The sequence below is a fragment of the Leucoraja erinacea genome, chromosome 13, assembly GCF_028641065.1.
Source record: "Leucoraja erinacea ecotype New England chromosome 13, Leri_hhj_1, whole genome shotgun sequence".
NCBI classification, from domain to species: Eukaryota; Metazoa; Chordata; class Chondrichthyes; order Rajiformes; family Rajidae; genus Leucoraja; species Leucoraja erinaceus.
The window spans coordinates 47,983,367-48,006,665 of NC_073389.1; the positions used below are offsets into that span (position 1 = coordinate 47,983,367).

The 23,299-nt window shown below is 40.0% G+C and overlaps 1 protein-coding gene across 1 annotated transcript in view; it reads right to left on the reverse strand.

Annotated features, from left to right (window-relative positions):
• LOC129703006 (bromodomain and WD repeat-containing protein 1-like) overlaps nucleotides 1-22,697 on the reverse strand; it is a 63,601-nt gene extending 40,904 nt beyond the window's left edge. Inside the window, exons 1-12 of the mRNA XM_055645165.1 lie at nucleotides 22,461-22,697; nucleotides 22,284-22,342; nucleotides 22,153-22,182; nucleotides 21,867-21,926; nucleotides 19,588-19,738; nucleotides 9,759-9,857; nucleotides 9,506-9,666; nucleotides 8,481-8,702; nucleotides 7,242-7,342; nucleotides 4,823-4,893; nucleotides 957-1,057; nucleotides 717-757 (exon numbers count right to left, since the gene is read on the reverse strand). Coding sequence (XP_055501140.1) covers nucleotides 717-757; nucleotides 957-1,057; nucleotides 4,823-4,893; nucleotides 7,242-7,342; nucleotides 8,481-8,702; nucleotides 9,506-9,666; nucleotides 9,759-9,857; nucleotides 19,588-19,738; nucleotides 21,867-21,926; nucleotides 22,153-22,182; nucleotides 22,284-22,342; nucleotides 22,461-22,509 — 1,145 coding nt within the window. The 5' untranslated portion in view covers nucleotides 22,510-22,697. The remainder of the gene's footprint in view (nucleotides 1-716; nucleotides 758-956; nucleotides 1,058-4,822; nucleotides 4,894-7,241; nucleotides 7,343-8,480; nucleotides 8,703-9,505; nucleotides 9,667-9,758; nucleotides 9,858-19,587; nucleotides 19,739-21,866; nucleotides 21,927-22,152; nucleotides 22,183-22,283; nucleotides 22,343-22,460) is intronic.
• Nucleotides 22,698-23,299: the final 602 nt, after the last annotated feature.

Genomic DNA, 23,299 nt, shown 5'->3' on the forward strand with positions numbered 1-23,299 from the left:
CTTTTTAAAATTTTCCTGTAGAATATTTCTTGCCTGTAGCTGCAGCAAGTAAGAATTTTATTGTTCTGTTTCATATCCAGTGAACATGACAAATTAACATTTGAACTGAGATATGAAGAATGGTGGAATTAATGTCCAAGTTAATAAATGATTTGTTTAATGATGAAATATATACTTTAGGTAAAAATCATGTTAATTAATTTTGAATAATAGTTATATAACTGTGGAGTTAATGCCTGTTTGAACTGCACCTTAAATCAAGAGTACAATTACTTTAAAAGTTATTAAATTGTTTACAATATACAGTTTTATGCACAAAGGATTTTCTTAAATTGTATATATCCATTCTATTAAAAAGTGAAACAAAATAAATCTTAAGGCCTTTACAGGGATTACTTCCTTTAGCCTGAATTGTTTCAAGATTACGTTGGATAAATAACCAGATTTGGAAAATAAAATTTGCCTTCATAAAACTACTTGAATTTACAACGGTAAAATTATCTTATTAAAACAATCAGGAACTAGCTGGACATAGTTAGGTAGCAGATATGGTGTATTATTTTAAAACAATTTTGTAACGGTAATCTAGAACTTAATAAGCAATACATCAAATGTCTGGCTATCACCAGGCAGCATTATAAAAAGTTAAATAATAAAACTGTAAAGTTACTACATTATTGATAACAATTTACAATAACAGTATATAAAATATTTACCTATCACCATTGTTGGAGAACTGAATACTGTCTACTTTATCCTGAAATTGTGAAAATAAATGTAAATATTTAATAAATCTAACACAAAATATTTGATGGCTTATTCATAACTAATATTTGCTCTGGAAGCAATCTCACCATTTTTGAATACTAGTAAATAAATACATTTATTTTAAAATGAATCATAAACAATAATCAGAAGTTCAATTAAATGTTTCAAAGTTCCAAGAACTTGTTTACCATGTGAGATTCTAATTCTGAAATCTTCTCAGGGGTTCCAGATCCCAGATAATATATACGGATCACATGATCACTGCTGCCTGCTGCTAGAAACATGCCACCTTTTGACAAAAAAAAAATGTTATTAGAACAACAAACTACAAACAAAAACATATTTCTGATTATAAACCACAATTGTAAATCAGAACTATAGAAACTATTTAGAAGCACCGAAAATCCAGGTACAATAAATCTTAAACTTTCAGTAATTCAGTTTCTCAAATTTGTGGTCAAAGCCCTGGGATGCAGTATTCCGTTACCATTAACCACATTACTGCCTTCATAGCCCACAATATGATGAGAATTTTAAACTGTTATAACTGATTCAACCCCACCAGCTTGACTCTGATAATCCAGGGAAGTTTCCCACTTATTTTCAAAAGGGTGAAAATGCTGAATGAACTGGTTAAAAAGATATAGCCCATCCCACTAAGCTATTCCACTACCAGTAAAGGATTGAATATCCCAAAGTGCAGGGTTGGTGTCTCTGTGTGTACCAATACATCTTATCATCTTGAAGACAAAAAATCACTAAGTAAATCAAATTCTTATTCAACTCTGAAAACCCCACACGTCTCCTGGAGTCAGCAAGGAATAAATGGTATTTGCAGTTTTGGGGTTTCGTGACCACTTCTGGGTCCATCACTGCCACTGAACTCTATAACTCTCACATCAAGATCATGAGGTCAATCCATGCAAACCAACTGCCCCACATTAAATTAAATCACATTCAGGATTCTTCCACAAATTAAATTCTCACATTCCAAGCCCTATTTTAATGGACTAGTGATGACAAAAAGCCGCCTGATAAAACCTGCAATCTTAGCCACAAATGTGCTTACATGGCGCAGCAGTTAAATGGTTGTCAAACACATAGAATCATAGGTTCAGCTTCAGAGGTGCCGCCACAGCGTAGAGCTGTATTTTTCAGGATCCCCTCTGCTTACCCTGCATTGGAAAAGAGCTAGAACGGATGCTCTTCAGCGACATTGTCTTACCCGTTTCTAGTTGGATTGCCTCATCCATTGCAATCCCTACTTCCACAGACGAAACCACAAAAAGAGAGCAGTTCTAATGGACAAAAGATAGTATACAACTAGAAAAAAAACACCCAAAGCGAGAGGCTGCAGCACTGAAGAATCACCCCGAAATGTAAACTACATCTCTCTCCACACAGGTCGCCAGACCCAAGCATTTCCAGCATATTTTACTTTACAAATGTTATCAATCTTTAGTAGTCCAATGACAATTCGCACAGACTGACAATGACTTGCAAAAGATATTCGGCAAAGGATCCAGTGTCGAAGTACTATTTTCCAAAAAACTGCTGCTCCTAATCATTTTCATCAATCATAAGTAAAGGACATCAATATCCAGGGCTACAATGTAATATTCAAGTCATCACATCCCTGTGGATATAAAACTGGGTAACCTAACAGCTATACGACAAGAGTTTGACCCTTTACATCAAATGTAAAGATCCACACACTAATGTCAGCATACTCCTTGAAAGCAATGTCATCAACAATAAGGCAATGAATTTCATGCAATAACTCCATTAGACACAACATTGTGTGGGAAGCCAGTTTCTCATCATTTCAAATACTGCAACCACTGTGGCGCACCGGTAGAGTTGCTGCCTTACAGCACTTGCAGTGCCGGAGAACCAGGTTCGATCCCGACTACGGGTGCTGTCTGTATGGAGTTTGTACGTTCTCCGCGTGACCGTGTGTGTTTCTCCGAGATCTTCGGTTTCCTCCCACACCCCAAAGACGTACAAGTATGTTGTTTGATTGGCTTGGTGTATGTGTAAATTGTCCCTAGTGTGCGTAGGATAGAGTTAATGTGCAGGGATCGCTGGCCGGTGCGGACTCGGTGGGCCGAAGGGCCTGTTTCCGCACTGTATCTCTAAAACTAAATCAAAAAATAAAACTGTAAGCCTTTATTCCCAGCTCACCCACAGTGATTCTGTGATGGTTGGAAGAAATATGAAGACACACTGGATGCACATGTCAAGAAAACAGATATAGTTATTGCGTGGCACCAGCAAGTCATGAATCTGTCTCAATTATGCTGCATCAGCCATCAAACAGGACCCACATTGAAAAGACAAAATTCTGCCGTTTAACCCAAAGAAGAGTGTTGGTTAATAAACATGCTAGCAAAATTATCTGCAACTTCTGTGTAGATGTATAGATCCAGGATTGATTGCCCAAGTCATCTCAGTTCACTATATATATATATTTTGAACCAAGAAATTATTAACTTTATAATAAAAGATCCTGGACTTTTTGTGTATTATAGAGTCTATGTGCATGTGATGCGACCACAAGCAATATTTTCATTGTCCTTCTGCATGACAATAAATTGAACTTGACTTGAAAAATCACACTACCAAAACATTAACTGAAATTTAATTAAAATGTAAAATTATTAATACTACTAAAAACGCATCACGCAAAAAGTAAAACACACATTTAACTTAATTATTTTTATTGCATATTTCCTAAAATGTATCCATCCCCCTCAGACATTCCTTTCTCCAGAGGTTTTCTGGGCTATTAATTGGCTCTCTAAGAAATCTGCATTACCTAAAACAACCTTCACAGGACTCCTAATCAGTAACTCCAAATCTGCAGACCCATTTTACCATCATAGAACTGAATAGTTAAAAAAAAAATGTCCTCTGTATGAATGTAACTAACTTCTATTCCCACAGTTCAAATAGAATCATAGAATGAGACAACAAGGTCATTTTGACTTTGTGCCAACTGTAACACCTACATACGTTAATACCATTTGTGCAGAGTTTGTATGTTCTCCCTGTGACCGCTTGGGTTTCCTACGAATGCTCTAATTTCCTCCCCCATTCCAAAGACATTCGGGTTTGTAGGTTAATTGGCTACTGTAAATTGCCCCTAATGTGTAGGATGCAAAAGTGGAATAACGAAGACTAGTGTGTCAGGTGATCGATAGTCGGTGCGACCTCGATGGGCAAAAGGGCCGGTTTCATCGTTAGAATTTAGAAGATTGAGGGGGGATCTTATAGAAACTTACAAAATTCTTAAGGGGTTGGACAGGCTAGATGCAGGAAGATTGTTCCCGATGTTGGGGAAGTCCCGAACAAGGGGTCACAGTTTAAGGATAAGGGGGAAATCTTTTAGGACCGAGATGAGAAAAACATTTTTCACACAGAGAGTGGTGAATCTCTGGAATTCTCTGCCACAGAAGGTAGTTGATGCCAGTTCATTAGCTATATTTAAGAGGGAGTTAGATGTGGCCCTTGTGGCTAAAGGGATCAGGGGGTATGGAGAGAAGGCAGGTATGGGATACTGAGTTGGATGATCAGCCATGATCATATTGAATGGCCTCAAAGGGCTGAATGGCCTACTCCTGCACCTAATTTCTATGTTTCTATGTATCTCTATATCTAAAACTAACTGCATTAGGCTCATATCCCTCTTTGTACTTCCAGTCCAAGTATCCAATGCCTTAACAATTTAATTGTATCTACCTCTACCATCTCCTCTGGTAGCTCATTCCAGATAACCCACCACACTATGTGTAAAAGAAAACTTACTTCAGACCTCCTTTAAAGTTCTCCCCTCTCACCTTAAACTGTGCCCTCAAATCTAGATTTCCATGCCATCTATCCTATCAACTGCATAAACCTTCATAGAGTCAATATCCTATGTTCCAGTGAACACAGCCTATCCAAATTCTCCTGATAACCACAGATCTACATCCCAGGCAATATCTGGTGTCAGTAGCATCTCTATTTTCAAACGTAACAAAAATTAAATATGAAGACTGTTTCAATCACTTACCAACACTAAATGAGGAGCAAATCATTGGAGAACCTGGTCTGGACCGCTCAGTAAACTTCAATGGCTGATTCCTTATTAAAAGGGGATAATCGTAAATATACGCAAGATTAAAAAAGATTTTCATTTAAACTACTCATTGACCATTCTTTCTTTATTTTTCAGATAATAGGTAAATTACATGCATTATAACATAATCAAGACCTAAATTATTAGTCTTATCTACTGCTTTAACTCTAGTGCCTTCTTAGGAATTTACATTTCAGCCATTTAATCTTATTTTTTGAGTGCGCTAGCGAAGTCCAAGTAAGAACACCAAAACTTGCACTATTATCACAATCTTGGATATTTATAGTGCTAGTGGTGCTCAAATAAGACAAGTTTTGAATAGAACACGTATTGGAAAACCAGGTAATGTGGCAATTGATGACATCATCCGTCTCAAGCACTACAGCAAAATAACAGCCCCATACATCTTCAGCTACATCACAATCATAATCATGTTTAAGAGGGAAATGCAGATGCTGGAGAATCGAAGGTTATACAGAAAAGCTGGAGAAACTCAGCGGGTGCAGCAGCATCTATGGAGCGAAGGAAATAGGCAACGTTTCGGGCCGAAACCCTTCTTCAGACTGATCAGGGGTGGGGGTGGGTGGGGACAAGCAAGGAAAAAGGAGGAGTAGCCGGAAGTCATAGGGTGGGAGGAAAAAGCTGAGGAAGGGGAGGAGACAGCAAGGACACAGAATGGGAGAACATTTTCAACAGAGATCCCCAAACGGAATATGAGGTGCTGATTTCCGGTGCTGCTCGCTGTGTGGAGGGACCCAGGACAGATGGGCGGGTCTTTGATGATGTTGGCAGCCGGGAGGTCAGCTTTTGCGGACCGAGCGGAGGTGTTCGGCGAAACTCGCCCGATAGATCCTTTATTTCAAAATGTTTTGGTACGAGGAATTTGATTTGGTCATACCAATAAAAAGCCAAAGAACACACAGAATACATTTTAACAGAGATGGCAACGGAGAGATGAGTGTGGCCAGGATGGTGTGGGTCTTTGATGATGTTGGCAGCCTTTTTGAGGCAGCGACTGCGATAGATCCCTTCGAAGGTGGGGAGGTCAGAGCTGATGATGGACGTTCAAGTTGGCGAACTAAGCCACAATGCAGCCAGTCATTATGCTCTCTGCTGTGCACCTGTAGAAGTTTGAGAGAGCCCTCCTTGACATACAGACTCCCCGTAATCTTCTCTGTAATCTTCTCAGTGGTTTCTCCTGCTGAGACCAGGAAAGATCTTCGGAAATATGCACGCCCAAGAAATTTAAGTTTCTGATCCTTTCCACCATCGTTCCGTTGATATAAACGGGATTGTGGATCCCTATCCTACCCCTTCCAAAGTCCACAATCAGTTCCTTGGTTTTGCTGGTGTTGAGAGCCAGGTTGTCGTGCTGGCACCATTTGGTCAATCAGTCGATCTCACTTCTATACTTTGACTCATCACCATCAGTGATTCGTCCCACAACAGTGGTGTCGTCAGCGAACTTGATGATTGAGTTTGCACAGTCATGAGTATAGAGTGAGATGCTGGTTTATACCAAAGAAAGACAAAGTGCTGGAATAACTCAGCAGGTCAAGCAGCATCTCTGGAGAAAGAGCATGGATGACGTTTCAGGTCGGGACCCTTCTTCACTAAAATGTCACTATGTCACTTTACCAGCAAATATGCAATACTTTGGTTCTGCAACTTGTAACCAATTCAGAAAATAATTTTGCACTAAATCGATTCTCAAATAATCATATCCATTGACAGTACATATTCCCACATACATCCTTTTATCGTCCCTATTGTTAGGCTTCCAAACATATGGCACAATAATATTTAACTTATTATTTGGGAAGAAAATAACATTTACTCCAAGTACCAGCTGCAACTCCAAAGCTGCCAGCTGGCAAGTATGCTATCATTTTCAAAATGGAATTATACAAACTGTTCATCATCTTAGTTTCCTTTATCTATTCACAATCGTTATTGTGATTGACAGATTTTACTGTAGCTTTGAAATACTTCTGCCGTCACTGCACTCTTTAAAAAAAATATTACACACGGCAATAAATATGAATGGCAAACAAAGATGGGGGGGGTATCCACAAAATGTAGTTAAAAATCACAACTGTCTTTCAAATTCTGACAAGACATAAAAGTATTGAAAGCACATTTCCCACTATGAAAAATGCATTGTTTTTAAGTTAATAATGCAATATAATCATTTCAAATGTATATCCAATCTTTTAATCAGATCAGAATTCTGATGCCAACACATTACAAATTTACTTTTTGTATATATACCTAATTATCAAACAAAAATTATGATCGTCTCAGTTACAAAATAGCCTACTTGGGTATTCAACTAATATTTATTAAAACTTACTTGAACTTCAGCGTATCTGGATCCCACTGCCAAAAACAAACGCTCCCATCAGACCCGGTAGAAGCCATGTATCGAACTGAACCTTTACTCATTGGACCAAACTGGAAAATTGACAAGAGGAGCATCAATATATATATTTACATCAGATTCTGATGAACATTTGAGAAAATAATTTCTGAAATTAACCATTAAGGTAAAGATAAAACAAATATGTAATTACATACCAATTTTTACAAATCATTCTAATCATACCTATACATTAGGCTCAAACAAAACATCAACCATATTCATTTGGTTTAATATAGCTACAACAAATAAATACTTAATTTTAAATGCCAACTTCTTCTGGTCTTAAAAATAATTTTGATTACCTATTTATCTGCTTATGTAGTATTCATTCACCCATTTACACTAAGTTAGATGGTGGCCATGAATGAACTTTCAAAAAAATAATGGAAATACTCAATGAATTCCACCTAACCGCACCCAATGCCCATATCCATACAATGAAAAACCCTCTCTCCAGAGATTCTGCCTGTCCCGATAAGTTACTCCAGCATTTGTGTCTACCTTCAATGAAACAACAACCTTCCCAATTGGATTTCTAATGCTAAATTCTGAATTCTCAAAACCATGTAAGAATCACACCATCGATTTTATATTGCAAAAGGGCCATATCTTAATAGAAATAATCAAACATTGAAAGATACAATAATCCATTAGCAGATCGTAAAGTAACTTTCAGATTTGTCACTAGTTTTTCTGACAAGAATCTTCAGCCCTTACATATTTTATACATCAAGGCATTTGAAAATCACATCTTTACTACGACCAGTTTACATTATGAAGGGGAAAGTGTGTGACATACCTATTTTCAATTACAGAATGCAATTTTAGACTCCTTTGCTGTCAATTATTTTTCTGAACTGACTTAATTGAAAAAAAAAAAATGGAGGCAGAATAAACCAGAGTTTTAAACATGCATAAACATGGTTCTGTTTTGTGTAAACACAAGGCAAGTTTTTTCAGTGTTCACTTATTGAAATCAGCTTTTTAAAATTTGGGGTATTGCAGGAGCATTTTGTGTAATTTTGCTATAGGCTTAATGAAAAACTTCAGGACATTAAAAGAATTATGGCAGAATGAAGAAGAGAGCAAAAGCAATTTGAAAACATGCTCATCAAAAATTTAAACAAGAGTTTTCAAGACTTTATAAGTTTTATACTTTTATCAGGTTACCTGCAAGGAGGTAATGGATCCTGTGTGACCTTGTAGCACAGCCACTGGGGCGCAGGTTCTCAAGCACCAAACACGAATAAGTTTGTCACAACTGCCAGCAGCTAACATAGAGTTCTCGTAATTCACAGCCATATCAGAAATTTCAGTGGAGTGGCCACGCAAGGTGGAGAGTAATCGGCCAGTGTGTGTGGCCCAAATCTTCACGAGACAATCGTCAGAGCCCTGGAAGGTAATCATCAATTAAGGTGTTGCCATATAATTTCCTGAAGATTGTAGCCTTCCATCTACTATTTACCTCAATTAATTTTCCACTCTTCAATTTAACCTAAACAAATTCAGTAATTCTGACCAACTATATCCAACAATCTGGAATTTGCAATACCAAAATCAATTATTTGGGACAGATTCAAAATTAATTTTGATAAACTTGTTTTTGGCTATGATGGCACCAGAGACTGGTGCCATTTATGAAGCTCGTATTTTAAACAGTTAAAATAACCTTATGAGAGTTTTTCCTTATTAACTATCTGTCCCCGACAAAGTCTCTCGACAATCATAGCGAACAAAAGAAACTCTCAGAACTATTAATTTTTATTAGACACGATGCACCTGGCACAGCTCTGAATACAGACAAGAGTGAAACATGAAGCACTTAAGAAAAGAGAATGCACAAGTAATTTGAGGAGGCCAAGGACCTTTTTCAGGACTGTCTTCAGTCGGTGCGGCATAATGGTGCAGCGGTAAAACTGCTGCCTCACAGCACCAGAGACCTGTCATGCGGAGTTTGTATGTTCTCCCTGTGACCTTGTGCGCTTTCTCCGGGTGCTGCAGGTAGTGGTACAAAATATTCAATGCAGTCCAAAATATTATTTTCCTTTGGTCTGATAACATCTGGCATCAAAGCTGTAAACACTGCTCACTAAAATGTCATTCCATTTGAAATGTACTCAATATTTCCAATTATTAAGAGAACAAAATTTAAAGCGATGCACAACATAAATTGGATCACACAAAGCTGCACTTACTGTAAAGATCCTGTGACCTGTGCGATCAAAAGCAACACAATACACAGAAGACAGATGTCCAAGTATCCTGCGATGCATCTTTATATGCTGATATGTGCTGGTTGGAAAAACTGAACCAAAGCGTCCACTTCCTGTCATCTGTCTGCCACGGACATTTTCCACTGAAATAATAATTTTGCACCAGGATGAATATTTTAAGAAATCTCTGGTCACATATAGTTTCAAAGCAGCACAATACTGATCCCACACTTACCAACGCTAGGTGGATTCCCATAACGAATAGGCATTTCTGGTGGTCTCCCTCTGTGAAGAGTTGCAAAAGCTGAGCCTCTCCATACTATCTGTTTACAATCTTAAACAAGAAAAAGAGTGAAATTATTCATAAATTAATCCAAAAGTAAGAGCACTGTGAACATTTGATTAAGGCTGACATTTATCAGGGTCAAAAGTATGACAAGCAGGTACAACACTGCTGTAGGAAAATGGCTGAAACAATCAGTACAAATGGATTACATTAGAAAATTCAGTAATACAACCATACCAGTCAGAAATTTTGAAATACTTACACCTCCATTTACATAATTGTAAACCTAATCAATCCATTTTATTCGTCACTTGCACATAAAGTGCATGTGAGATGAATTTGCTTTACTTTACTTTTTTTTTTAAAGTAACATTTACTTTGCACCGTACATTCACAAATGTGTTCCCAAATTCTGCTCCGATTCCACTTGCAAGTTTGCTGATGACACCACCATAGTGGGTTGGATCACAAACAATGGTGAGATGGATAGCAATATGGAGATAGGAAATACAGATGCACCATAGAAAACATTATATCACGATGCATTGCAGCTTGGTATGGCAAGCCGAAGATGACAAAGAATTGCAGACAGCTGTAGACACAACCTAGTCCATCGTGGAAACCAGCTATTTTCACAATTAATTTTGCAAAATGTTCTATTTTTTGCTGCGCTTCATCCATGTTGACTGCACAACCAAACTTTTTTTTTTTTTTCCAGATACCACTTCTTGAATAATATGCCAGTTTTTCTTCCCCATTACTAATATCAGACTAATAGGTCTATATTTTGAATTTCCCTTTCTCTCCTATCATAAACACTGGATTTGTGTTCAAATCTGTGGCAACAATTCTAGAAAATAGAATTAAAGCATTAAAAATTCCAGTAATACATTAGAAAACCATTAAAGATAATTCATCATTTCAAAATGAAAAGAAAGTACCTGAACATCCTAACACTAGACATTTATTGCAAGATATCATGGTTGATGTCATGAAGTCACAGAAAAATAACGACCAATATGCCCAGTGGTAAATAAATTGCAGTGTGACACTTTTAAACTAGGGCCTGGATTTTGCAGTCAGCTGAAGGTAACAATGTGCAGTTAATCTTGGGGAAAAGAAGATATCCACAAATCTCAGTAATCACTGCCACAGACTCCACTTTTCCCAATGTCTATTGGAAATGGCAAAATAAATTCTGAGTACTCAAGCTGGCTAAGCAAGAAGATCATAGAAACGTAGAAAATAGGTGCAAGAGGCCACCATTTGGCCCTTTGAGCCAGTACCGCCATTCATTGTGATCATGGCTGATCATCCACAACAGACAGATGATCAGCCTGCCTTCCCCCCTTTTCCTTGATTCAGCTTGCCCCGAGAGCTCTATCTAACTCTCTTTTAAATTCATCCAGTGAATTGGCCTCTACTGCCTTCTGTGGCAGAGAATTCCACAAATTCACAACTCTCTGGGTGAAAACGTTTTTTCTCATCTGTTTTAAATGTTTTCCCCTATATTCTTAGACTGTGGCCCCTGGTTCTGGACTCCCTCAACATTGGGAACATTAGTCCTGCATCTAGCTTGTCCAGTCCTTATATAATTCTATACGTTTCTATAAGATCCCCTTCTCATCCTTCTAAATTCCAGTGAATACAAGCCCAGTCTTTTCAATCTTTCCTCATATGACAGTCCCGTCATCCCAGGGATTAACCTCGTGAACCTACGCTGCACTGCCTCAAGACCAAGGAAGTCCTTCCTCAAATTAGGAGACCCAAACTGCACACAATACTCCAGATGTGGTCTCACCAGGGCCCTGTACAACTGCAGAAAGACCTATTTACTCCTTTACTCAAATCCTCTCGTTATGAAGACCAACATGCCATTAGCTTTCTTCACTGCCTGCTGTACCTGTATGTTTACATTCAGTCTTCTTCTTCTTGCGAATGAAACATAAACCAAAGGAATAGTTAGATCTCAAGCCGGGTGTTGAGCAGCTAGGTTGTCTCTGCGTCAATGTCTGCCAGGTCCTGAACTCCATTTGGTGGGTGGTAGAGCTGGCACCAAGAGATGACATGGTTGGCTGTCTGTTGTTCTGCTCTGCTTTCACAGGCTGGGCTCTGGCAGAGTCTCCATCTCCACATGCAGGCATTGAAACGCCCAACTCCAGTACAAAGTCTTTTGAGCTTCACCCATGCTCCTCTGGGGAGGTCAGACCATGGACAGCTTTTATCTGGTGAAGAGATGTAGCTGTGTAATGGAGATGAGATTGCCTTCCACTCCTGTGACCACTTGGTGGCTATCCAGTGTGCTTTTGTCACAGTTGGCTGGATGGATGCTAGGAGTTGTTTTCCATGTGGAGCAAAGGGGTGACGGGACTTCAGTCGGGGTGGCCTCTGCTCTCTGCTGATAGCCTGATGGAGGAGGTGATCTGGGTCCATGGCACGACGAGATAGTGCCAGAGTTGTTGCTTGCCTTCGGATCCCTACAGGCTGAATGCCTGCAAGTATAGGGAGCTGCTCGACTGGAGTAGGTTGAAGGCACCCAATGATGGTTCGCAAGGTGCTCGTATCTGTCTCGTGTCTGGCGAGTATGTCTACCTCTACTCCATACTGGGGCACAGTACTCAAGAGCCAAGGCAGGGGTGCGAAGAGTTGATGGACTGGCTCCCCAACTTGTTCCTGCCAGGCGACGGATGAGGCCACTACGTGCCATGACCTTGTCGCGGAGACCAGCCAGGTGTTGACGAAATGTAACGACCTGTCCATCCAGCTTTACGCCGAGGTAAGTGGGTGTTTGTTGGAAGTCCAAGCGCCTGTTGTTAACGGAGACAGCTAGCTCTCGCTTAGCTTCCCTGTTGTTTAGATGGAATGCTGTTGACACCGTTTTGCCTCTGCTCAGCTTTAGACACTTTACTTTTAACTTTTACTTTCAGTGACTGATGTACAAGGACAGACACCCAGGTCTCGTTGCACTTTCCCTTTTCCCAATCTAATAATTTCCTGATCAAAGGACTTTCACCAACGGCAAGCCTTCATAACGTAATATTTTTAAGCTTTTGTTTTGCCACTATCTACCCAAACAAATTTGATTTGTTCCATATGTTAAGATGCTATAAGACTTTAAGATATAGTTAAGAAATAAATCATTATCTACTTAATTTATTGCACACACATCTCAAATCAGTTTTAAAAAACACGGAACTGGTTAAGCAATCATTTTGCTAGTAAAAACACAATGGATAAAAGCATTACATTTTTTCAATTGCTTTATAGAATAATAAATCAAAAATACCTTGTCAAGATTATCTGGAATTATGCTGGAGAATGATACAAAATAATCAGCATGTGGAGTATGGGGCAAATATTGACAGAAACCTAGATTTCTTAATTAAACCGCATTTCTATAAACTCAGTGTTGTTTTGTAAAAAACTAACTGCAAAATCTGGACCATAGCTTCCCTAATATCACACTAGTGTGTCCCTTGTGGAAGGACAAAATATAAAACTATACTGCAAATTCTGAAGGATACACAGTAAAGCTCATTATTTAAAAAAATTATTAACTTTACCAGATGAGCAAAACAAGGTAAATAAAATGCAGAATTTTATTTGTCGAAACAATTTATTTTAGAAAATCTACAACGCTGCACAATTGCTAACATGTTCTGAAACATGATCTAAAAATTGTTTCATGGAAAAGATATTATCTTCATGCAATAACATAGGTTACGATAAATTAGATAGCTTTAAAAAAAATCCAAAACCATAAATTGCTCTAAATGCCCAATAATTATAGCTCTGGTGAAAATAAGAAACAGCAATGAGACAGACAGAACTTGAGACAGTCAGCCATTTCACTGAATAGTGGAATATTCTTGAGGGGTTGCAAGCTCCCCAGCTATTTCTAATTCCTGTTAGTCAGTTTAAAACAACCATCAAATTCTACAGTGACAAGCAGACAAAAGAAATGTAGCTTTTCGAAAAATTGCAGGATAGTCAAACATGCAAAGGGTGTAAAACTCCCTAATTTTTAAAGTGACAGGGGAGTGAAAAAAAGGTCATTATTAAAATTGTGATTTGTTCAGTTCTACGCGTACATAAATAATCACACATTTATCCCCCGGTGGATTGTGTGCCCTGCATCACATTCGTGACAAAGTCCCACCATTTATTTATTTGCCTCTGTACTACGCAATTTGAGATATGCAATAGGAAAAACATATCACATGTGGTTAAAGTGCACAGTCAGATTTTATTAAAGGACATTTTTATACATTTTGGTTTCACCATGTACAAATTACAGCTGCGTTTATCCAGTCCCCAAATTTCAGGGCATCATAATGTTTGGGACATATGGCTTCACAGACATTTGTAATTGCTCAGGTGTGTTTAAATGCTTCCTTAATTCAGGGATAAGAGAGCTTTCAGCACCTCGTCTTTCCTCCAGTCTTTCTGTCACCTTTGGAAACTTTTATTGCTGTTTATCAACATGAGGACCAAAGTTGTGCCAATGAAACTCAAAGAAGCCATTATTAGACTGAGAAACAAGAATGAAACTGTTGGAGACGTCAGCCAAACTTTAGGCTTACTAAAATTAACTGTTTGGAACATAATTAAGAAGAAAGAGAGCACTGGTGAGCTTACTAATCGCAAGGAAGCTAATCACCAAGGAAGACCTCCACAGGTGATGACAGAAGAATTTTCTCTGTAATAAATAGAAATCCCCAAACACCTGTCCGACAGATCCGAAACACTCTTCAGGATTCAGGTGCGGATTTGTCAATGACCACTGTCCACTAGAAGACTTCATGAACAGAAATACAGGCCAGGGGCCGCAGAGCGTTTTTGAAAGTGGGGGGGGCTGAGCGATCATTGATCACCGGCCTCGGGGGGAGGGGAACTTTGATGTATTAGTGTTTTAGTGCATTGAGGAAGTATGATTTCAATGTTTTTTGTTTGAAGTATTTTTAACATAATGTAGAGCCTACATGAGAGATAGGAGCAGGTGATTATTATAGCAATGTTACAAAATTTTGAGATTTTAAAAATCAAGTCTGCAATTTATCCCATCAGATAAAGCATAACAATAAGTTTAATTTGACACCAAATTCACTTTCATATCTCATGTATTAAAAAAGTTATGGCCATTTTCATACTCGGAAATTAGCATCTTGTTCCCTATTGATTTTCAATGGACATTACAAAAAAGCTGTGATCTTGGATAGTCAAAAGCCCATTTCTTAAGGAAAGATTAACATTTTTAAATAGCCTAAGTGTCCAAAGATTATTCACAAATAATTCACAATATAACATGATTTTTATATCTAATTTACATTAATTTATAGGCCAAATGGAAGGAATTTAGTGTTCAATTGCTGTAAATAAATGCCCATTTAAATCGGCTTTCTAGTGGGTTCCTGTGAACGCGCTGGTTTAGAACGTTCACATCGCGCTGGATTAGTGCCCTCAAATGCCGAGAAAAATACTGCGGGATATAAAAAGCCCAAAATGAACTACTCGCTATAGATAACTTTATATACAGGGTTATATACATGCCCCATTTAATGTAAAAATAAGGTACATACCTTTAATTGTTTGCTTTATAAAACCCTGGGGCTGCGAGAGGTTGCGGAGTGAGACAGTAATTTTAAAACTATTATAACTATTATTCGAGGCCTATAAAAACTAATAATACCTTTTGCGACCGGGTCTTGCAGCGATTTTTCGTTAATGATTTACTAGGCTGAACATCTGCGATTGGAACAGCCTAATAAAAATCGCGTTTTAAACCCGCCCCCTCCAAACAGCGCCAAAATCGTGGACATGGCTTTGGGCAGATTCCCAATGACGATTCAGGTAGGTTTTGTAACATACCTAATTATTATTTTTGTTATTGCTCGACCTCCAAAAGCTGGGAGATAATAATAGGCAATGCCGCACCTCAAAAAATGGGGGGGGGGTTGAGAGATATATCCCCCCCAAATGTGGGGGGATATATCCCCCACCTACCTGGGACACCGGTCGCCGGGTACCAGCTATCAGGGGAATCGGTTACTGGGGGGCCCGGGCGACAGGCCACTGAGGTACTGGTTACCGGGCACCCGTGCCCGCTCCGTTTATCGCTGAAGATTAACTTATATCAGAGTGATGGCAAGAGCAAAGTATAGAGGAGAGAAGGAACTGCCCAAGATCTAAAGAATACCACTTCATCTGTGAAAAACGGTGGTGGGGGTGTTATGGCCTGGGATGTATGGCTGCTGAATGTACTGGCTCACTTATCATCATTGATGATACAACTGCTGATGGTAGTAACATAATGAATTCTGAAGTGTATAGACAGAATTCCTCCTCATAGGCTCCAAAGCCACACTCAGCAAAATCAATAGCCCCACTCTCACCATCGACGGCACCACTGTCTCCCCATCTCCCCAGGCCCGCAACCTTGGCGTGATCTTTGATTCCACCCTCTTCCTTGAGCCTCACATCCGCCATGTCATTAAAACCTCCTTCTTTCATCTCCGCAACATCGCCAAACTCAGACCCTCTCTCACACCTCCCGCTGCTGAAAGACTCATCCATGCCTTCATCTCCTCCTGACTGGACTACTGCAACTCACTTCTCCTTGGCATCAGCTCCACCTACATCAACCGACTCCAACTGGTCCAGAACGCAGCCGCCCGACTCATCACCCACACCAAATCCTGGCATCACATCACTCCAGTCCTCAAACAACTTCACTGGCTTCCCGTCTCCCACCGGATCAACTACAAAATCCTGATCCTCACCTACAAAGCCCTCCACCATCTGTCCCCCCCCCCCCATCTCACTGACATCCTCTCCCCTACCAACCCTCACGGTCCCTCAGATCCACATCAGCCGGTCTCCTCTCCATCCACAAGTCCAACCTCCGCAGTTTTGGGGACAGAGCCTTCTCCAGGGCAGCTCCCAGGCTCTGGAACTCCCTCCCCCAACTGATCCGCAATTCCGTGTCCCTCACCATCTTCCAGTCCGGCCTCAAGACCCATCTCTTCACCTCTGCCTATCCTTAGCCCCACGTCCCCCTCCCTTTTCATATGTGCATTAATTGCCTCATATTGTGTTTTGTATTGAATTCTGTCTTTACTTTGTGTACTAGTCATGTCTCTACTATTTATTTCATTCCCCTTACATGTTTTTCCTCCACCTGCTAAATTTTTGTAAGGTGTCCTTGAGACTCTTGAAAGGCACCCATAAATAAAATGTATTATTATTATTATTATTATTATTATCAGCTCAAATGCCTCAAAACTCATTGGCCGGCAAGATTCCATGGTGCATTCTACTACAAGACAATGATCCCAAACATACTGCTAAAGCAACAAAGGAGTTTTTCAAAGCTAAAAAATGGTAAATTCTTGAGTGGCCAAGTCAATCACCCGATCTGAACCCAATTGAGCATGGCTTTTATATGCTGAAGAGAAAACTGACGAGGACTATCCCCGAAAATAAGCGTGCAATACAGGCCTGGCAGAGCATCAGCAGAGAAGACACCCAGCAACTGGTGATGTCCATGAATCGCAGACTTTAACCAGTCATTGAATGCAAAGGATATGCAACAAAATACTAAACATGACTACTTCGATTTACATGACATTGCCATGTCCCAAACATTATGGTGCCCTGAAATGGCAAATCCCCCCCATGTTTTGTGAAACATGTTGCAGAAAACCACCACCACAGCCTCCGAAGTCAGCCACCACAGCCTCCGAAGATGGTAAGTCCACAGGCTCTACGACTGGAGCGCTCAAGATCAATTCCAGTTGGAGGCCGCCAGCTCCTAGAATCTAGCAGCCCGGGACTAGCTGCAGTTCCCAGGGCAACTCGTCTGCCCCGGGACTGGCTGTAGCGCCCAGGTCGGCTCGCCTGCCCCACACTCCAAAGTCGTGCAGGTTTGTAGGTTAAGTGCTTCGGTAAAGTGTAAATTGTCCCTAGTGTGTCGGATGGTGCTAGTGTACGGGGTGATTGCTGGTCGGTGCGCAAACGGTGGGCCAAAGGACCTGCAGTTCCCAGGTCGTCTGTGCGCCCAGGTCGGCTCGCCTGCCCCGGGAATGGCCGCAGTTCCTAGGTCGCGAAAACTAAAAGGAAAAAATAAAAACACCTGCAGGCTACGGACCGGAACCAGCCCGTGGGCCATAGGTCGCCGATCCCTGTCCGAGATGTCAGGCCTCATTGTGTCCCCCCTCCCCATGTTTTAAAAGCGATTTCCGCCTATGATTTATGGAAGTACACAAGAGAATCATAACTTCCATTTCAATTGTTGGGTGGATGCAGCAGTGGGAAAATAGATAAAAATAAACAATTACAATTTCTACTCCAGATTGAATTGAATTGAATTTCCTTTATTGTCATGCAGACCTTTCAGTCTGAACGAAATTTCGTGATTTCATGCTAGAAATAAACAAACTTCAAGAACCATGAAGTGACAAAGTGGTATAGGCAACAGTTTGGCCTATCTTGCCTCTGCTGGATTCCCTACTTTTTCCTCACAAGCCAGTATTTACTTTCCCATCAAAATTTATTATATCAGGATGTTTTAATTAATTTCCTCTTTTGGTCTGTGCTGAAAAATAAACAGTCAAACTTACATTCTTCCACTGAAAACATCTCAATTGAAGCTAATTTTACCTGTTTCCTCTGCAGTTCAAGTCTTAACACAATTTAATATTATGTCCATACGTTGAATTTGGCCATTTTAAGCAATTATTCTAAACCTGCATACTGTGGTAATAGTGTAGACACAAGGAACTGCAGAGGCTGACTTCCAAAAACTAGACACAAACTGCTGGAGTAACTTAGAGGGTCAGGCAGCATGCCTGGAGAATATGGATAGGTGACATGACGTGTCGGGACCCTACTTGAGCCTGAACAATGTTCCCAACCTCAAATGTCACCTAGCCATGTTCTCCAGGGATGCTGCCTTACCCGCTGAGTTACTCCAGCACTTTGTGTCTTACTCTGGTAATAGATCAGGCTGACACTGAGAACAGGTTCTTTTTAGCTGAATTAAAGTCCTTCATGATCTTTAATCCCTATATTTATATCTTCCCTGTGGCTTCACAGCTTTAAGAATTAAAAACTCCAGTTTCTCTGGTCTCTCCATAAATCGGCATCCATAGTATCATTTGCAGAAATCTATCTATACCTCATCAATTCTTGGAACAGTGCAATGCCAAGAATTGCCCAAATTACCTCTGAAGTTTAACATCAGTGTTTGTAAACATGATAACTTCCTCGATTTTGCACACAATAGAGTAATTTATCCATTGTCCAAGGAAGGATTGGCATCTATGGCCAATGGACAAATGGAAGCATGGTTGTATGTTACTGAATGTGACACAGTAAAGTAGCCAATTGATCCTCAGCTAGAATTTAACTAATTTTAAACAAATTTGCAGCCTATTATGGGCGACCCCAAGTTACAGCTCTTCGGTTAGACAAGTGGATGTTGACCCTTACACAATTCACAAATAACTAACAAAAATTTGAGATACAAAATATATTCCACAATCACCAAATCTGTGAAAAGACTAAGGAACAAACAATAATTTTCAACTTGCATTCTTTGATTCATCCATAGATTTTGCAACTTTGTATTACAGAAAATTGTGGACCATTTTCCAAGAATGCAGCACCACCACTGTCACCCCCCCCCCCCCGTAAATTTGGGGTCACCTGTATTATTCATTTTTCCTCAGCAACTGAACTATCCAAAAACCCATCATGAACAGTTCATGAGGTCCATTACCTTTTGCAGTTCGAAGTAGCGATTGTCGCCCAGCTCCAAGAAGGGACTGTACTCCAGACACACTTGGAGGAATTTCCTTATCCAGCAATGTGCCAATTCGTTGGCATATCCGCAACAGATAATCAGGGGGCACATGGCGATTTGATAAAACCTGTAATAACACAAAAGAATCGTCTCCAGTTTCATTGTTTCATTCAAGGTTGCGTGGGAAAACCTCAGTAGAACACAATTTTAGTGTAGCTGCTAGTTTACACAAAGGGTAGCAGGAACATACAGCAGACAACAAGAAAATAATCAACTCTAAAATCCCTGTCAGCGTTCAGCAACATGATCTGAAAAAATCTTATTTTTGACTGTTCAGCTGAAACTTCAGCGTAAATTTTCATACGACATTGGAGATCTTTTGAGTTGTCAGAGCAATCTCATCAATCTCATTGCCATGTATTTTCCTGTAATCTATTCATTCTCACGTGTTCATCAACTCCATCTCAATCGTCTAAAATCCCATCTACATTAGGTGATTTACCGCAACCAACTAACCTACCAATCATCAATTGGGATACAAGAAAAACTGGAGCATCCAGGGGAAACCTAATCAATCACAGGGAGGATGTGTAAACTCCACACAGCCAGCCCTGCACGTCAGGATTAAACCCAGGGCTGGTGAGGCTGCAACACTATACCACGTAGAAAAAATATATTTTCAAAATGTAAAATTTTCACTTTAAAATGTTAGCGTTTTATTTACCATACATTAGCTTTGTACATTCAACATTTCAGAGAAAATGTAAGCAAGGAAGATCAGAAATATTGAGATGACCCAGGACAGTAATAAAGAGAAATTGGGAAAATGAAAACATTGGTTCATGTTATTATCTGATGGATAATTGTAAGTATCTGTTTAAAATCAAGACACTGCTTCCAAATTAAGACCATAGCAATTGAACAACATATCAACATTTAGATGGAAAGGCAGGTTGACATTAATGTCCCTGACCTTCATTCCAAGGATCATTTAAATCAAACCAAAATGCTGGGAAAAAGGAGCACTAAAGACAGCATTGCTGGAGAACTACCGGTTAAAAAAAAGACAAAGTGTTGGAGCAATTTAGTGGGTCAGTCAGCATCCTTGGAGAAAATGAATAGGTGATGCTTCGGGACAGAACCCTTCTTCAGACTGTGCTCTCCAGGGATGTTGCCTGACCCGCTGAGTTACTCGAGCACCTAATATCTTTTTTTGTAAACGTGCATACATGGTTTCTTGTTTCTAATTTTTCAAGTCCATACCTTACATCAGAAACCTTTTTGTTAAGTTCTGATGAAAGATTGTGGGCACATTAGCCTTTCCCATTCCAGAGATGCTACCTGTTTTACCCTTTCCAGCATTTTTTAATCTTTCCAACTTTAGCATCTGTCGAATCAGGAAAATAGGCCCCTTGAACGAACTTGCCCATGCCAACCAAGATGCCCCATTAACAGTAGCCCCACCTGCCTCGTTTGGCCCATATCCTTCTAAACCTTACAGTATCTATCGATAAAATGGACAGGTAACGTTTTGGGTCATGACCCTTCTCCAGACTGCTTTTAGTAGGGAGGATGGGGAGGGGAAAAAAACTTCTCTCCCTTACTAATCAGTCCGAAGGGTCCCAACCCGAAACGTCACCTATCCATTTTCTCCAGAGTATCTGCATGATCTGCACGAGTTGCTTTGGGACAAACCAGCATCCGCAGATCTTTTTATTAGATCCTTCTAAACCTTTCCTATCTGTATTCCCCCCCCCCCTTCGAAACGTATCTGCCAGCAATGAATAACTATGTAATTTTATTTAAACGTGTCATTTAGCTTCCTCGCAAGAGAAACTCTGTCCACAATATTAAAAGGTGCCGAAATTTTGAAGCATGCGTAGCCAAAGGGACCAAATTTTTTCTCGTCGGCCAATCGGAGAGCTTGGCTCACCAAACTGAACAGACATTCTGTTGTTAAAGAAAGCGAACCTGCCATTGGGTCCTGGGTAATAACGTAGTGCTGACGCCTGAAGAATGATGTGTGCTAAACCACTCCCACTTTGAGAAAAGTGTAATAAATTTAGTTTCAATCATTTATCAGTTTTAACACCTTTTACCCCAAAATAACCCCCCAAAGTAAAAAAAAGAGGCAAACAGTTGCCTAATATCTCACACCTATGCAAATACCACTCACAAATATTAAATTATGAAAATAAAACATTTCAGCTTTTTATAATATCAATTATACAATATTAAAATTAAAAATCACTTACAAAGTTTTCATAGCTTCTGTGGTGCTCGTTACCTTCCCAGTCAAGACGCTTTGGGAGCAGCTGGAAGGGGGAAGGGAAAAATTATAAGGAGGAAAAAAGTAAAATGTCAAGTCTTTAAATATCCATCTCAGGTGATTTTTTTTTTAAACGAGAGAGGGGGGAAGAAAGAACCGTCAAATCAGATAGCATTGGAGTGACATAAGAGGCCGAACAGGAGCAGCAAACGGAGTAAAGCACAGAGAAGACGAGCTGAGCGGTCGCTGCCACCATCTCTCCGTCTACCCACCTCTTTTTCCTCCAGCTCTCGCACCAAGACCTGCCAAAAGAGACGGAGAATATTTTATCCGTCGGCATACATCAACTGAAGGTGGCTGTCCTGTTGTTGAAGTTATGAAATTGAAAGGAAAATCCACTCACCTCCGCCGACTTTCGGCAAGGACCGGCCGAGAGAAAGCGAGCGATTAGGAAGTAGAGCTCTGAGAGGAGGAGGGGGGGAAAGACAAGAGGTTCTTTATTCTTCAACAGCGTTGCTTTTTAAAAGAAACAAAAAACAATTGAAGTGTTTTAAGCTTCTTTTCTGTCGTGAACTCTTACCTGATTCTAATGGAGAGACTTTAGTAGAGGTAGCGGTTGTCTCGGCCATGTTTCCTTGTTTTTTAAAATATGTACTTGAATTTCAAAGATGGATTTTAATACGTGAGTCTTTGTTTGTAATTGTGTATATTTTTTGGATTTTTTTTCTCGCATATGTGTGCTTTTATATACAAAAAAGTGTCCCGCCGGTGTCTTGCTCAGCCCTGGGCCCGGCCGCCTCCAGTCTCTTTAATCAAGATTTTCGGACGCCATTGAGGGAGTGCTGAGGCCGCCCTCAGTCGGCCGTACACATGCGCGGGAGGGGAAAAGAGTCCCAGGCATCAGTGACGGGGTTGGGGGAGGGTGTAAGTTAAAATGTAATACGTAAAACCCAGCAGCGTCTGCAGAGGAAACGGGTGCCACTTTTGGTTTTGGGGTGATAGTAAGCACTAAAGACGAGAACAATCGCAGCCTCCGTGTTGATGCAGGAAACACACTGCTTTTGTTCGGGAAGGTTTAGTGAGGAAGGGTGAATAAAATGGAGTCGAGCGGCTTATATCGATCCGCTGCCGCCTTCCTGTCACGTCATCGCAAGATGGCGGCGCCGGGCCAACGGCGGTTAGAATTCACCTTTTCAAAAGGCTGTTCGCTGGCCTTGGTCATCATCCATTCTATTTTATCTCTACAAGTAAGAAACTAAACTAAATGAAGGCCCCGATGCATTGGATAGGAGCAGAAATAACGCTGAATTACAGTCGTTAAATTATATTCTATTAACAGTGGAGTTAAGTTCCTTGCAATCTTCTCCGACCTGTCACATTTCAAATTACAAAACATTTCCTAGGTGTGTAATTGAATGA